Here is a 17,602-nt window from a genome sequence, read left to right on the forward strand (position 1 = left end):
AATCAACACATTACAAATAAACTCAATCAACACTGGCAATGTTTGCATATTCCCCCTAACACCTGGGATTGATTATTTAAAGATAGTTTTCACAATAACCATCGATTACCTGTGCCTATGACGAGTTTCCTGAATATAATAGTATTTAAGGAGATCGGTGGAAGAACTATGAGGTAAACGGTCGCTAATCTAATCGATGTGCGTCATTAAATATATTTATTTCTAAACCAAAAAGCCTGCTCACACACAGGTTCGCCAATAAACTGTATGATGCCTTTAAATTTAAATCACGTTTTATAATTTGAGATCAGAAAAGTCACACTGAGAGTAAACGCAAGCTCCAGCAGCTCTGCGCTAACAAAGCAAGGCACACTGGCTGCGATGACGTTATGTTGACCACACAGATGTCCACGTTAACCTGACCAGCACAGGTTAGCGTGGGCGTGATTCCTAAACAAGCAGCAGGTGTTAAACAGCTGGTTGTCATCCGCGTGACACACAGGGAGACCCGTCAGCGAAGCCGTCCAATCGGCGGATGCAGCACGTGGAACACGGAGAATATGTAAAAAATCTAATCCGGTGTAAAAGTCATTTAACGTGAAACACCGGGAGCTACTGGCAAGCTCCACGAGCCACCATTTCTGTATTTAAAAAAAAGGTTTACGCTTCGTAATTACACGTCACCTTTCGTCACTACCGCACCTGCGCAGTCGTCGTATACATTTAGCAAAGAACGGTCACAGAAAGGCAGAAAGAGAGAAAATACACTAACCTAACCGGAGGAAACGATTTTATGTCCGTAAGGATTAAAGCTATAAGAGCCGATAGAAGCCGACTACAGCGGAGGAGTCAGAGCAGTGACGGGGACGGTAAACAACCGTCGATGTGCCTCTGATATCCGGACATACAAGTCATCTTTTTTTCCTGAGTAGGAAGAGACGAGTCGCCGACAGAGAAACATCCAGACTGCAAGCATGAATCCCGAATAGTGAGTTTCACATTAAACACAATCAGCTGCACGGCTGTTGTTATTGTCTTCTTCCAGGAAGTATCATTGTGTTTGGCTAGTTTTCTGCTACATCACACCAGGCTGGTTGTGCTAATGGAGAACAGCGGCTCGGCTTCTGTAAACAGGGTGCGAACAGCTTCTTTAACGTGTCAGCTTTCCCAGTGCGGTTTCTCCACACATCAACAAATACTTTGCTTGCTCGTGTCTCCCGTTTCCCCCGTGACCGCGGACCTTTAACCACGACCCCCTAACAAAACAGTGCAGTGTAGAGAGAAACACTAATGTAGTAACAAAGAAAGAAACGCGGTTATTGTTCGTTTCAGATACCAGAGCCAAAACGTGTAACGTTACCAGCTGGTGATTGGGCTGTACTGGCGTGTTATGGCTGACCTGTAGCCTGGGCGAACAGGCTCCGCCCACTGTTTCCCCTTTCTCCATGGAGACGGCCACAGTATGGAACACTCGACAAAAATACGTTTTTAGTCCCACTTGCATTTAAACTTTACTATTTCCATAGCAATGCTTTTTAGATGTATGCAAAGGCAGCTCATTTGTGTTGTTTGTGTAGGCTGTTGCTAACCAAAAACATAGTGTCCACACTTTAGTTCGAAATTCTTGAATGTCACACCATGGAACTTGTTACATTAATTACCCTGAATGTGTTCATATCTATCTATCTACAAACACACACACACGTGATATAAATATTTATACGTTTAAGGAATGTACAAGGGATTATGACTGATTAATCGTACACTCATAATCTGCCTGTGCACTCCAGTGAGTCCTGTTAAACCGCTGTGTGTTCTTGGACCTGTACCTCAGTTTCAGGGTGCTGTCAGTCTTCTTATAACCAGGGCAACTTTATGTAGAGCAGCAATTCTTTTTATCAGACAGTTCTTCTTTCCATGAGGTGCTATGTTGAACTTCCAGAATGAGAGAGTGGGGGAGCAATAACACCAGCTTCTCACCTGAGACCTCGTAACATGACGCTGAGTAGGAATAAATAGCTAACTGGGCACAATTTGGACATTTGCACTTGAAGGTGTTCTCACTTTTGTTGCCAGGTTTAGATATTAATTGCTGTGTGTTGAGTTATTTTCAGCAGAGGTAAATTTACACTGTTATACAAGCTGTACACTGACTGCTTCACATTGCATCAAAGTGTCATAGCTTCAGCGTTGTCCCATGAAAAGATATTATAAAATATTTACAACAATGTGAGGTTTGTACTCTTTTGTAAATATACATCCATTAGTGTGTAATTACATTTGATACATTTTCATAGACTTAGAATTAATCCATTAAGTTTGTGGCAGTACACCAAAGGTAGAGGACAGAGAACTTGTAGGCATCACAGGCTGTGGAGGCAAATTTAATTTCATGTTCGCACCTTCAGAGTCTCGATATTAAGGGTCATAGCTAAGTTTTGTCATCTGAGAAGGGGTCCCCTTCACCTGGGATGTGAAAACACGATGCAAAGTAACAACCGGCATCTGAAAAAAGTGTCCTCTCTTTCTTCTTTCTTTAAGTCTCATCTTCTCTAACACACAAAACACTGAAGGCCTACACTCAGAGTCAGAGTTGTTTTGTCTGCTGCAGCTATATGCAAATAAATTGGGAGGAGTAAAGGCCCCAGTATACTCACCGTTAGGCACAGGAAGTGGCTGCAGTATTCTTCTGAATGATGGGTGTTGCCACTCAGACAATATTGGTATAAAAGTGTTAACATATAAGGGGAAGAAGTGCAAATCGAAAGCAAAGACTCTGCAGCGTTTATTTATTTGCAAAGTTTTTTCCACAAACGTCCCTCCCTCTTCTTCTTTCACTTCTCCACTGCGTAAAACTCTGTAGGTCTTCTGAAAAAGAAAGTCTCACGTCAGAAGTGCTTGACTAACTGGTAGAACTCTCAAACATGTCTCACAAATTTAGAGGATCATCATTTAGCCTGGAGAAATAGTTTGTTGCTTTATAAGAAAGCCCTCCACAAAGCCAGAACATCTTACTATTCATCACTGATTGAAGAAAATAAGAACAACCCCAGGTTTCTCTTCAGCTCTGTAGCCAGGCTGACACACAGTCAGAGCTCTGTTGAGCCAACCATCCCTTTAACGTTAACTAGTAATGATTCTGTGATTCATCTTTCTGAGTTAACTTCAGTAATTACCTCCTCGAAGCATCAACGTGTCTTCTATATCCCGATTCTACAGGAGTGCTCACAGAAGTCCTGCCATTAAGTGACGTTTCAGTCTTAAGTATGATCAAACTATCTCAATTAATCAGCACAGGCCTTAAAGCTGGCTGTAGTTAAACCGTATATATCACATTATGCTTGAATAACCTCCAAAAACAAATGTTTCAACCATAGAGTGCCTAAAATAGCGCTGGCATACTCGTTTTAAACCAACCATTTAATAGTTTTTCTACTTTGAATACTAAAAATCAGAATGAACTGAAATGTTTTATTTTAACCATTTTTTTTATCCATCAGTTGCACACAGAGGTTTTTCATAGATGGCAATGCTGTCACAGTACGTCTCTCTGAGGTCAATCATAGACCTCTAACAAACAAAGAGTCATAGCAAGAAAAAAGTAAGTCAAACAAGAATTCATGAGACTGAAACATAGGGCTGCTCAATTAATCGAATTTTAATCACGATTACGATCTGGGCTTTCAACGATCATTAAAAATGACTGAGCCGATTATTAGCCCCTCCCCCGTGCTTTACTCTCGCGCTGCTCCGTGTGGCAAATCGAGCGCACCTCTCTGCATTTCGAACACGTGTCACAACAATTAAGAGCAGCGGTCTCCAACCTTTTTTGCGCCACGGACCGGTTTATGCCCGACAATATTTTCACGGACCGGCCTTTAAGGTGTCGCGGATAAATACAACAAAATACAACTAGTACCGGTACCGAAAAAAAGAAGATTTATTCATAACACATGTGAAAAGACCCAGGAAAACCGAGTAAACGATAAAAACGATAACAAAATAATGCTGAAAACCGATAAAAACCCTGAAAACTATACATTTCACACCTGAGCCTCAACTCTCTCATACCAAACGACTCACGGACCGGTACCGGTCCGAGGCCCGGGGGTTGGGGACCGCTGATTAAGAGGAAGTTCGGAAAGCTAAGCAGAAGTTATTTGGAGAGGAGAGTGACTGCCGTTGGTTGAAAAGAGAGGTAAAAAAACTTCAGTGGTGTGGAAATATTATGGGTTCGCGGAGTCAGAACTCATTTTTCATTTATTTTTTATATTGCAAACATTTGCACTGTTATCAGTATTTGCACACTATTTTATATTATTTTTTTGACAATCTTTAAAGTCATTATTCAATACATTGTTATTGTTAAATAAATATCGTCAAATAATCGAGATCTCAATTTCAGTGAAAATAATCGTGATTATCATTTTTGCCATAATCGAGCAGCCCTACTAAAACATTGAAATTAAAAAGATGCTTTTTTGTGAACATAAAATATTTACAATTTAAAAAAACGTGATGCCCTCAAATTACAGAAACAAAAGTCTAGATAGTGACTATGAAAATGACTGACCACGAACAGCCACAGCTGTCACAGCTTAACGTTTTCTTTGGCGTGTGGGGAGACGTTTAAAACATTCGTGCTTTTGCAGCTCGACTTTTCCGACTTTACCTTTTGCAGCAATAGTTTAACAGCATGTTTTGCAAATTACTGCATTTTGTTCACCGTCACCTGAAGCTCCTCCTGGCGCTGTTATTCCATGTCTGGTAGGATACAAACACACATGCTCACTGCAGTGTGCCGGGTAGAATATTCTCCAGTTGGGAGGGGGCGATAAATGATGCATTCACAGTGTGCGGAAGAAAAAAAGTGAATGTTGCCGTGGTAATTTATACTGGTTTGTTTCAGTAAAGCCATTTTAACCATTGTATGTGGAAACACTTGCCATACCTTTATCGAGTCTATGCGATATATCGCCCACCCCTGATTTGAAGAACGCGGCACTTTTCAGGGGTCGAGTCGTATCAGCTTAACCTTAGCTAACGTTTATCTGCACGCTCCTTTTGACAGTTGTGTTTGAACAGTAATTGTAAAAGGAAAAAAAGTTGCATTGTCCATTGTTATAAAGTCACATAGGTCTGATTGTTGTAAGATGAGGTAATATTGTGTATATTATAGTATATTTATGTTTTTGTTGTGACTTGGTACACATTTGTTTGAGCATCCCTACTTCAAATTAAAAGAACAATGGTTCCATTTAATTAAAGGGGGATTTGCACTTAGTCGGGTCGTATTATAAAATGTTTCCCACTGTTTTTGTTTTTTATTGCAATGGTAATTTTTCAGCCTTGTTCTTTGTATTTCAGTGACTATCTGTTCAAGCTCCTGCTCATTGGAGACTCTGGTGTAGGAAAGTCTTGTCTTCTACTGCGTTTTGCTGTAAGTAGTACTTCCTCACCGTAAGATGTTTTTCACTTCTGTTGGACTGAATGACTGTTTTTAACTGGTTTTGCTGCTGGCCTGAATCATGCTGTCCCTCCTCTTTCTGTAGGATGACACCTACACAGAGAGCTACATCAGCACCATTGGAGTGGACTTTAAGATTCGCACCATCGAGCTGGATGGCAAGACCATCAAATTGCAGATTGTGAGGGCACATGTACACACAGAGCACCACATTTATGGTCTTCTTTTGGGGCTGGTTGAGGGAAATTTGGCCAGAGTGTGACAAAACTTACAATTCTGTAATCTGTGAGATGTCAGCTTTTAGAAAGTGGATTGTTTGCTTGGTTACATTTGGTGGACTGAACATGGGGGTCAATACTTTATATTTATATTTACACAGCAGACCTGACGCCATGACTGGTGAACCTGGAGTGAGTGAACTTTAGTTTTTGACAAGTCACACCGATGTCTCTCCCTCCCAGCTATCCCAGCTCAAGTTCCTCCAGATTTAATAATCCTCTGATAAGGAGCTCGATCTTCAGTTAACCCTACTGATTTTTAGTTGGCTCTGTGCAGGCCAGTCAGTAAAGTTGTTGTTAGTTTTCTGAAGGTAGTTTTTCACTATTAGAGAAATATGTTTTAGATCGTTGTCATTTTGGGAGACACAGCGATGATGCAAATCCGTTTTTGCTCTGACTGCTTCATGATGCAATCACTCCAGCTCTTGATACTTGGAAATGCTGTGATAACTTTGCATATCCATCTCCTGCTTTGTGAGAATCAACAACTCTTTTTCCTCAAGTCCAAACTGATGTTTGTTTTGATCGTTTGTGAAGTGACAGGTCAAATCCTTGCTGAACTTTTTATACTACATGTACATTGGACGATTTCATTGTAACCACTGGGCAACTCCTGAGAAACAGCCCTACATCATAAACCTCCTGCAACAAGCTTTACACTTTGAAACTCAGACAAGTACTGTTCTGGCAACCGCCAAACTCAGATATGTCCATCAGATCGCCAGGAGAAGTTACCCAACAGAACGTGTCTACATAGCCTACCACGTCACGTCTGAGTTGCTGTCCTTCACAATTGCTTCCACTTTGTTATTGGAATATTTAGTATGAAGGTAATTTGGTGACTGTACTTGTTGCACAGGTGGCAGCCTATAGCAATATCACGCTGGCTTTAACCCCTGACAGGGACTCATTTGTAGAAGCAGTTTGCATGCCTAGGTGCTTGATGTTATACACCTGTGGCTATGGAAGTGATCGGAATACCTGGGTTCAGGGATTTGGATCGGCGAGTGAATACTTTTGGCAGTATAGTGTATTCTTGACTCTGCCCTGAGGCGTGTCTACTCAAGGTAGATGTGTTTCCTCAAAGCTTTCTAATTTACCAAGTCATTAAAAGGCTAGAGTCATCTGGAAAACAGAAATATTCAGTCTACTGGCAACTTTATAGAAATGTTACCTTTGTCAGAAATCAGACTACAGAAACTTAAAACAACGACGGTGCAGGTTAACTTTGGTCTATTATTAAGTGTATCATGGATTTAGGGTCAGTTATGGACATTTACATTTACATCTGCAGTGTTAAATGGTAAAAGCAACAGTTGACACTGCTTAACTGGTGGCTTCATGAATGTTTCATTTTTCACAAACACAATTGGTTTTCTATCATAATATGCTTGTTATCATTGTAATATATTAATATATCCTCCCCTTTGCTCCTCTTTCTCTCTCTTCATCCCTCCAGTGGGACACTGCAGGCCAGGAGAGGTTTCGTACTATCACCTCCAGTTACTATCGTGGAGCCCATGGCATCATAGTTGTGTATGATGTGACAGACCAAGTGAGTGAGCATTTTTATGGAGTTATGGTCTATTTAATTAATAAATAAATATTTGCCAATACTTGCTACTTTTATCTGAAGGAGTGTTAACTTGGTAACAAATGACAGTCTTGTCTTGCTATGTTCTCCTCAAGGTTTGGAGGAAGATTTGAACACTGTCATGCCCTGATTTTTGAAGATACTTTGTATTCATGTATAGAGACGGCTTTTTGTTCATATTCATTCTCATTGCACAGGAGTCCTATAACAATGTCAAGCAGTGGCTTCAGGAAATTGACCGATATGCCAGTGAAAATGTCAATAAACTTCTGGTGGGCAACAAGTGTGACTTGACGACTAAGAAAGTAGTGGACTACACAACTGCTAAGGTGTGGCTGCTTATGAATAACTGTCTCTCTCTCGCTCTCTCTCTCTCGAGGTCATTTTGATGGGACCTGATTGTTCATATCAAACATGAAGGCATATCTGGATGGATATAAAACTAGTTCATGTTATTGTTGGACTGTTGTAAATCACTGTTAGCCTGTTCTCTTAAAACCTGCCTCAAAAGCCTTCAGTTGATCAGAGTGCTGCACTGAGTAGTGTCGGGGGATCGTCTAAGGAGCTTAGAAAACGTCTTCAGTTCTTAAACCAAATGTTGGAGAGTCCCAGGTATTTAATCCCTAGTGGAAGTTGCATTTTTGAGATCGTGCTGCCTCAACTGCCACTCACATCTTGCATCGGGTGATCTCACTTGAAAGGGTGACCCTGATCAAGAGTGGGTCAACTACCGTATTACGGGACAACTCCCACCAGGGATTAAACACCTGGGACTCTCCAACATTTGGTTTTAGAACTGGAGAAGCTTCTCAGATGAGAGGTGAAACATCTTCAAGAAACTTTCTTTCTAAACTCCTTAGACTACCTGGATGACTGAGAACCCACACAGACACCTAATGGGCTGAAATATTCTGACTGCAGATTTCTGACTGTTTGCACTTGAATTTTCTTCTTATCTTTTCAGGAGTTTGCGGACTCTTTGGTGATCCCCTTTCTGGAGACCAGTGCCAAGAATGCCACAAACGTAGAGCAGGCTTTCATGACCATGGCAGCCGAGATCAAGAAACGCATGGGCCCTGGGGCCACAGCCGGCGGGGACAAGCCCAACTTAAAAATCGATAGCACCCCCGTCAGGCAGTCTGGAGGGGGCTGCTGTTAAAGGACCTACAACCATCTCAGTGATTTCTCTACTCTGTTCCCTCCCATCACCCGTAGAACTCACACCCCACCATATAGCCCACTCCCACTCCCGACTTTCCCCCTGTGACCTGCTCGGACAGAGGTCTAAACTGCAAAGTCAGATTGAATCTGTATGAGGGTTAATTCAGACCTGTTTGATTAGACAGAGAGGAAAGCAACCAGGAAACACACTGAGACCATTTTATCTTTCGCCGTGGAGGCAGAAGGAAATGAGATACGGCAGGAGATTGGCATTAATTTAAAATGACATGGAGATAAAAGATTAGGTTCAAATTCAAGTGAGGTTATTGCTACGAAACACACACACAGTAGTGATGGCACGAGTTACAAAAATTAAAGCCGTTTGGCCAAATGCATTTGTCCTTGGGCTCCGTCTGTTTTTACTGATCTCAGCCCAAACTTCACTCGCTCTGCACACACTCACTACGCTACACACTGTGGATGACCTGAACTCTGTAGGATGCTAGCAGTCTAACTGTGACGCATCGTTGTTATTCCTGAGGAGGGTCTAGGATGGATGGATGGTCTAGGGAAAGCCCAATCAGGGAGCCCCTCTCCTTCATCTGTTTCCTTCCTCTTCTGAGCCACTTTTTTATAGTGTGTTTAGACAAAAGCAAGGTGAATGTTTTTATTATGTAACTCTTGTTTGAGGAGTCAGCGTTCTTTCGCCTCAGTCAGCCAGTGTACTAAACATGCAGACGTGTGCTGTGAGCCAGCAGGAAGCAGACCCCACTGACTGTGTCGACCAGAGTCTGCTTTCTCTGTTGGTCTGTGTGTTGGAACGGTTACATTTCCCCCCAAAGTTTTTAACTCGAGCACCCGGGTCTGACTTTGCTTCATCATGTATCATTTATTGTGTAATATATAGTCACATGTTCTGTGTGGACACGCCTCGCTCACTCTTTCTCAAACAGACTGGGACTCTCTGCTACGGCCTCCTTAGTGCTGCACTCTGTTTCATCCATGTAGAGAGGTGGAAAGTGTTGATGTGAAAGATGGCAGAAGGAGAACTTGCTCTCAGTCTCTTTATAGTGTAAGAGTAAAGTAACTAAGCCTTTGTAGCAGAGACTAGCACGATGAACCACAGGGTCACCTGAGCCTGACTCTTACTGTTGTTTTGTTGTTGTTTTTGATTTGAGTCAAAAATTCAGATATCAATAAAACCACCAATATTTGTATTTATCTACATACAGAATGTAAGTATTGAATAGAATCAGAGCTGCTCTGCTGGATAAACTGTGATCGCACCATTTCTAAATTATCTCGAGCATCTTTTTGCTACATTCTGTATGGATGATAAACTGAACTCGGGCCATGAAGGTGTTTCCCTGACACTGCACATAGATGATGAAGGATGACTGAGCTGGAGTGAAGAGATTCACTCAGTCATGTTTCATCAAAGCCTGCAGAACGTTTTGTCCCAGGAAATGTTTTTCAGGATCTTAAAGGTTCCTTTAGATTGGAGTTCGTCTGTGTTTCCACTGCAGTCTGGAGCCAGTCAGTCTACTGGAATGCAATAAAGATGAGCAACCATGTTCTGCTGTCGTGATCACTGCTCTCTGCGTCTGACTGGTCAGTGCTGAGCTACAGAGGCCACTGTGAACGGGGCATTAAAGAGCCTTCACAGGACTCTTTTGTGTGGGAGGTTGGACACGTACTTTAGGATAACCGCAGTGAAACTGTTTTCAGAGTAATATTTTTTGGTAAACATCACCCCTCACCTCATTTGACTGCCAACAAATTGATCAACAAATTGATCAACAAATTGATTGCAAACAGTAAAAACTTCTGTCCAATAACAAAGGAGCTACAGAGGAGTGAAATACTGAAGAGTAATGAACACAAGATTGAAATGTTAAGCATTACCAGCATCTCTCTAGAGTTTCTTTTTAAGTGGATTTTAAGGGGTAAAATAATTTTATTGGAAACTAAATTTCAGCCCTAATCCCTGCAGTGGAAACTCTAAAGGAACCTGGTTCTGCTGATAGAAACAGGGCTTTCTTCTGACAACACTGGCAATATCCTGCAATTATCTTACAATAAATTTTCTGTTGGTATTTTGTTTTATATTTCGTTTTGTATTTTCTAATTGAGGCCTCTTGTCCGGTTTCATAACAGCAGATTTCCTTCTTGTTTGCAGATGAAGCCGGTGCAGAGATGTGCTGGTTGAGGCAGTTTTAGGAAACTGATGTTCTTTGTCTGTTATGGACCTCACATTGTTTCAGTCCACGAATATGTCTGGTTTTTCATCAAATTCTTTAGTGCTCTTCTTTGTGTCTTGTTTGCATTTGAATGGGAATTTGAATGCCTAAGAAAGCTGTACTTATATACTGCAGCCAGTTTCATCTTGTGCCTTGTGTTTGTGGGTGTCTGGATGTCCAGTGCTTTTGGTTTTATGGCCAGATATGCACTTCCAGTACGGCCTTTAGCCAACGATGTCAGAGAAAATTGGTAAACCTCAAGATCAGTTCAGTCCTGACCTGCTGTCAAAAAAAATGAAGCCCCCCAAATTCTGGCTCCCTTCTCTCAACCTGGCAGCATTTCCAGCTCATGTGAGCACAACTGCTACATGTATGAGGACAAACATCGAAAAAAGAAACAGCAGACGGCACCTTGAAAAGGAAAATATGAGAAAATGCAGATACCCCCCAAAACTTGTTGAGTCGTGTGTGTGTGTGTGTGTGTGTGTGCGCGCTTTCAGAAAGTTCTAGCTCTGCATAGATTTGAATAAAGCAGGTGTGATGGTTGCTTCATGTGTGGAACTAACATAGAAGCCTCAGTTTGCAGAAGGTGATTTAGTCTTAATTGAATAGATGCTGAACAAGCAGTCATGTCATAATCAACATGATGATGATGATGATGCACTGATTAATTTTTTAATTAAATGTTTTCTTTCATCAAGTCTTAATATTCTTCTGATTTATAGACCCTGAATCCTGCTCTGCTGTGTAGTCCATGGAAATATAAGGAGGCCGTCTTTGTCTCTGAATGTGATACATGTCAAACATTTCTGTTTATTTCACTTCCCATTTTGTTTCCTGTGTTATTTGGACTCATTTATTGCTGCTTAGTGGCTTAATAAAGACACTTGATGTTTATTTATAAAAAGCAGGTGCTCAGCTGTCACCTGCTGTCTTTTTCACTTTGGTGCTCTCTCCCTGCTAAGCGCACGCGCACACACACACACACACACACACACACACACACACACAAAAAGACTGACCTGAAAGATGGCAAACCTGGATGACAAGAAGATGTGAATGCAACATTGTGGACAGTCCCTACTTGTGCCCATCACCACAACCAAGCAGCTAGCCCACCATGGCAGCTGTGATCAGGCAGATGCTTGGTTTTAAGATAAACTTGAAGAGATGGAAAAGATGGAAGCCAGGAGGATGAACCAGCTCCACCGAACCATCCGTGGTGTTCTCTCTGGCAGGAGTCTGGAATGTGGTGAACAACACTAGAGGCCAGTTTGAAGCCAGTTGCACAAAAGTCACCATGAAGTGTGGGATTTACCTAGGAGATGCTCTGGCTCCATTGCTGTTCTGCCTGAACCCCCTCAGTAAGATCACTGGCTATGGATAGTAACCATAGAATAGAGTAATCGTTAGCCACCACCTCTAGATGCTTAACACCGATCTGTAAGCCAAGAGTGAATGGGATTGATTGATTCTAGGGTCAGCGACATTGGAATGTCATCTGGATTGGAGAAGTCGAGTTGGATAGTAGTGAAGAGAGGATAGGTAGTCACCAGGTAAGAGCCTAGGTGCAGGCTGTGCAGAGATGCCCCTGAGACAATCCAGAACAAAACAGGCGGAGGCAAGATGCAGGCACCCAGGGCATACGTGGTATGCCATAACCAAGTGTCTGGCATAGAGTACAGGAACATCTGCGTTGAGTGTAGCCTGGATGTCCCGAGGTAAAAAACGTGATAGGATTGTCAAGAATGACCGAGTTAAGATCCGGTGGGACTTCCAGATACGGGCAAACTGGTGATGGCTAACCAAGCAGACAGTAGTACCCATAGTGATGCAACTATACCAAATGACAGCAACATCAGGAAGAAGGAACATGAGAAGCTTGAGAAGTACCAAGGGTTGAAAGAAGAACTTGAAAAGATGTGGAGGATGAAGGTAACAGGAGTATTGCACTGTTGCACTTGGTGGACCCAAGCTAGGCGAGTGGCTTCAGCATATCTCAGGAACAACACCTGCAATCTGTGGCCTGGGTGTTACATGTCCTGTAAATGTTGGCTTGCTGTGCTTCTTAGTATAAAAGGTCTATCATTAAGACATGAGAGGAGTCAGACATAATGAAGCTGCAGCCCTGGTAGCGGTGTGAGAGCAACAATTAAAAAAACAGAAATTAAATGGTAAGTAATCTTGCAAATGTTGTGTAAGCTCAGTAAGCCACAGGGCTTAGATGCACTGTTTTACCTTCACCTTGACATTGAAACCCATGATTAAACCTGAGGTTATCTGCTAAGCTTGTAATTGTGCGATTAGTAGGGTACATGCATCTGACTGTGCACACAAAAACATTCATTATGCTTGAGAGGTGATACAAGAAGTAGTTCCTACCATCAATCAGTTCGACAATCCAAATAATATGATTACTTTCTACTGTGTTCCTGTTAAATGAATTCACACTGAATTTGTTTCTCTCTCTCGTAGAGCATTTGTTTCAGCTCTTCTTCGTTTTGACGATCTGTAGTTAGTTCTCAGTTTTTGTGCTTTTTAGTTTTGTTTAGCACATTTTCCATTTTGATACTTTGCTTTTTACTGTTAAGCTGGCTGATATTTTGATAACATCAGGTCATTCAGCAAGTTCAGCTTTGAATATTTCAGATATTTTTAAGCATTTCAGGCATTCACAGCATTCACATTGCATTTTACGACAATGTGCTTTATTAGGCCTATTTATGGGCCTTATTACTACTGCACATGTTCATGTTTGTCATATTTCTGAATTCATTATTGATTGATTTAAAGTATATTGAAAAGACAATCACTATGTCCTTCTTAGTGGTTTACTCTTTGTGCACGACTCTTGTTTAACAAATGTAGTATTGCCTGTGAGAAATTAACCTTTTTGTTATTTCCTGTTATTTCTGTATCTGTCAGACAAATCTAATGGCCCAGCAGTTAATGCCCCATAAAGAGCTGTAATTACAAGGAGAACAGTACTATAGTACCACTGTTACCTCAATTTGTATTTGTGTGTGTGTTGGAAACCATGATGGCTCGAGTGTAATTAAAAAAGGAAGTGGGGGCCATTGTGCAGAACAGCCAGCAAACCCACGAGTGGCCTTACATACACCCCATGTGAAGCACGAAACCCCGTCAAAACCACGAGTGTGTGAGTGACGTGCTGCATGAAGGCATGGGTAGGAGGGAGGGCTGGGACAGGTAAGACTGGGAGGTAGAGTACAGTGAACGACTGGTTCAGTAGGCTCCCTTTATACACCACAACCCGTGATAGCAGGGAGAAGGCCGGCCCGGGGCCAGCGTGTCAACGCCCCGGAGCACCACAGAGTCTGTGGCAGCACCCATCGCACCACCACAAAGAGTGGAGTGTGCAGACGAGTCTCACAACATGAGACATCCACTCAGTTACACAAGACACACTGTGAAGGAACGAGACTGGTCTGGGTCCAAGACATAGACAAGTTGTAACATTTATAGTTTCATTACACTCTGTGGACTACACCTCAGCTAGCTCCGTGACATAACAAGTTATACATGTGTAATTACCTCCTTTGGCATGAAGACAGGGGGTGTGGTCAAGTTGGGCGCCACTGGAAACAAAAAGCTAAGCTAACAGAAGAGTTAGTAACGGTTTGACTCATGTGCATGTGATTCTTTAAACATAAAGTTTTCATTCAATAAGATGATAACAGGACTTGCTGGTGATGTTCAACAACAATTTGGCAACATCAAAAAGCAGCCATGTTGTTACAATGTGACAAACCAGAGCTGTGAATGACTGAGGTTAAAAGAAATATGACGAGTTGAGACCTAAAAAATAGGCTGGTGATGAACAGAAATAGCATCCATCCACTGTAGCAGAGATCACAGCGAGCTGAGTCCCTGTGTCTGAACATGATGAAGTAGAATAGCTGGTGTTTTGTTTTTTACAACTGCAAACAATTAGAAGCAAGCAAACCATTTATTTATACAGCACTTTCAGAACGACTCCCAGCTAAACACAAAGTGCTGTACACTTCACACAGAAATGATACATTGAATAAGTAAAAATAAATTAATTAATTAATTAAAATAAAGATAAAAATATAAAAAAATAAGATGATAATTAAAATGACATTTAAAACAATAAAATGAGCACTTTAGATTAAAACGACAAAATCAGGGTCATGCTGTGTCATATGCCAAAGAGTAAAAGTGGGTTTTAAGACGTGTTTCACAAGTGGACAGTGAAGGGGCCTCTCTGATGTGCTGGGGCAGCTTGTTCCACAGATTAGGAGCAGCAGTAGAGAAGGCCCCGCCCCCTCTTGGACCTGGGTGCCTCCAGGAGCAGCTGGTCAGCTGGCCTGAGAAACCTGGGGTCTGAGTAAGGATGCAGAAGCTCAGAGAGGTAAGGTGGGGCAAGACTGTTTAAACATTTAATAACAAACATAAGAATTTTAAAATGAACTCTACGATGTACAGGCAGCCGATGGAGTGACGCGAGGATGGGAGTTATGAGCTCTCTTTTACGAGTTCTGGTTAAAAGTCGTGCAGCAGCATTTTGGAGCAGCTGCAGACGAGAGAGAAGACACCGACTAACTCCAAAATACAGACGTCACAGTAATCCAAACGAGATGAAGTAAAAGCATGGATTACTGTTCAAAATGTGACCTGGATAAATTAGGTCTTAGCTTTACCAAACGCCTTAAATGATAAAAACTGGACTTGACAGTAGCCCTAATTTGAGTGTCCAACTTCACTGTCCATCCTAAAACCCAGGTTTGTAACAACAGGTTTAAGATACTCTGCCAGGGGTCATGATTCACAACAGGAAGTCATTTACTATTCAGCAACTGAAGGTTTTTAAGATAAAACCACAGGATTGCAATCTGTGGCTTTAAAAGAAAATCAAACAAAAACAGACTTTCTCAGTTTGTTTCCCCTAATAAGGCGTTTAAACACTGCTGATATTGTTGCGTTCTCACTGACTTTGTGACCAATAAGCCACTTTAATCGAGTCCTTTGGTAAAATGTATCATGCCAGGTATTGAAATGGAACTTTTTTATTTTGCTATTATGTATTTGTTTCCTTACTTTTAATTTATCATTATTTATCTCAACTTCACCTTTAACCTTGTTTTTTTTATTTATTGTTTTATATTATTATCACTATTTTATCTTCTTTTTACTTTCTTACTACATTATTTTGTTGTTTGTTCTTCTTACTTAATTATTTGATGAAAAAATTGTTGATATTTGTTTGTACTTTGTTATTACTCTGGTTTCTATATTAATTGATTGTTGGAGCTTAATCCTAAGATTTTTATTTTCATCTATGTGTTTATTATTCCTTTGTCGCCTTGCTGTGATGTAATTGGCCTTCAAGTTTCTCTAATATGGTTAATCATAGTTAATTTATAATTTCTTACTTTTTGACACAAGGCCAAGGATTTGGGGCCCTGTGGGGGAAAACATCCAACTTCGGGCCCCAGAACTTTAATATTGTAAACCATGCTGACTCTAAAAATATGATACTGTGCAGAAATTGATCAAAATTTTGCTTCGATGTTTTGATTTTGTGCAAAACTGATGAGATATCTGCAAGTCTTTTTTTTTTTTTTTTTACATTTTAATGTTTTTAATAATAACATTATTAGATATATGATGTAGAGATATAGAGAAATTAAAAATAAATTAAAAGTTACACTAAGTTAACACTCAGATATATAGGTACACTTGAGAACTGCTTTAATGGAAAATGTCAAAAACTATTAACAAAGGCATTTTAAACCATTAATCACAGAATGAATAAATGTGTGGCACCTCGCATCGTGCATTATCAGCATCACACGTTATGCTCCAGACAGCGGGGAAGACAACACTTAAATAACCTGATGTTAAATATGAAAACGTGTTGCTATAGAGGATGTTCACGGATTACTAAAATACGACAAATTAACATTTGAAAAACTCATAAATTGCAATTGAAAAGTGTGGCGCAGTTTGCGCACCATGAATGATGCAAGCTGTTTGAAAATTAATAACTACTTCAACAAAACTTAAAATCTAAAATAACAAAACAATAAATCATCCTTTTTCTTCCTCTCAGGTTGTGGGTCAGCAGCAGGGAAGCCACCGGCTCCAGGTTATCTGTGGAAACATCGAGGTGTTCCAGGGCAGCCGATAGATGTTATCTCTCCAGTGCGTCCCAGGTCTATCCCGGGGCCTCCTCTGGGTAGGACATGCCTGGTCGGAAGACCTTACCCAGGAGGTGACAGCCTAGTGTCCTTTGAACTTAGGGGAGTTGCGGCTCTACTCTGCCCCCTCCGAATGGCTGAGCTCCTGACACTCTAAGGGAGAAGCCCGTCCACCTTTCGGAGAAAGCTCATTTCAGCAACTTTTTCAGTAGCGTTTACAAAACGATCAGGCTTAGATTAACAGATGTATCTTGCTTTCAACAATGCTGCGCTAACTGCTGGCAGACGGCTGCATAACGTTTAGGACAAAATAATTGAAATAATTAAGTATTGGCAAATATGACTTAAATGATCCTTTGGATATCTTTTTAAAATGTAATTTTCCAAGGGGCCGCCTGCAATTAGACACGTTTCTAGTGTCCAGTTGTCTCTTTTAGGTTAATCATTTCTGTCTTTTTTTTAATCTTAAAAAAAAAGACTAATAGATTGTTCTGCTGTTTTCTAGAGATCCTGTCAATCATGGACCCTTTCCTCCCTCTGGCGCCCCCTGGCTGTACTGTTTACCAGCTGCATCCTACATGGATGCGAGCAGCAGTCTGGCTATTAGAAGGCTGACACAGGAAAAAAAAGATAAAGACGTGTTGTTTTCAACACAATTTATTTTACATACTCTCCAT

General features: G+C 41.1%; 1 protein-coding gene across 1 annotated transcript; it reads left to right on the forward strand.

The window, feature by feature from the left end:
- The first annotated feature begins 710 nt into the window (after window positions 1–710).
- Window positions 711–11,597, forward strand: rab1ba (zRAB1B, member RAS oncogene family a). The gene is made up of 6 exons (XM_085377277.1): window positions 711–988; window positions 5,368–5,440; window positions 5,553–5,648; window positions 7,205–7,300; window positions 7,537–7,668; window positions 8,304–11,597. The coding sequence occupies exons 1-6, from the start codon at window positions 975–977 to the stop codon at window positions 8,496–8,498; spliced, it is 606 nt and encodes a 201-aa protein (XP_085233403.1). The 5' UTR covers window positions 711–974; the 3' UTR covers window positions 8,499–11,597.
- The last annotated feature ends 6,005 nt before the right edge of the window (window positions 11,598–17,602 follow it).

The sequence above is a fragment of the Diplotaxodon limnothrissa genome, linkage group LG3 (genome assembly GCF_057381915.1).
Source record: "Diplotaxodon limnothrissa isolate DT_005_m linkage group LG3, D_limnothrissa_male_GT1.1, whole genome shotgun sequence".
Taxonomy (NCBI): domain Eukaryota; kingdom Metazoa; phylum Chordata; class Actinopteri; order Cichliformes; family Cichlidae; genus Diplotaxodon; species Diplotaxodon limnothrissa.

Bases quoted from the DNA above. Each gene is read 5' to 3' on its own strand.
- rab1ba (XM_085377277.1), top strand. The intron at 5,649-7,204 runs GTGAGGGCACAT...TCATCCCTCCAG, and splicing joins AGACCATCAAATTGCAGATT to TGGGACACTGCAGGCCAGGA. The intron at 7,301-7,536 runs GTGAGTGAGCAT...CTCATTGCACAG, and splicing joins TGTATGATGTGACAGACCAA to GAGTCCTATAACAATGTCAA.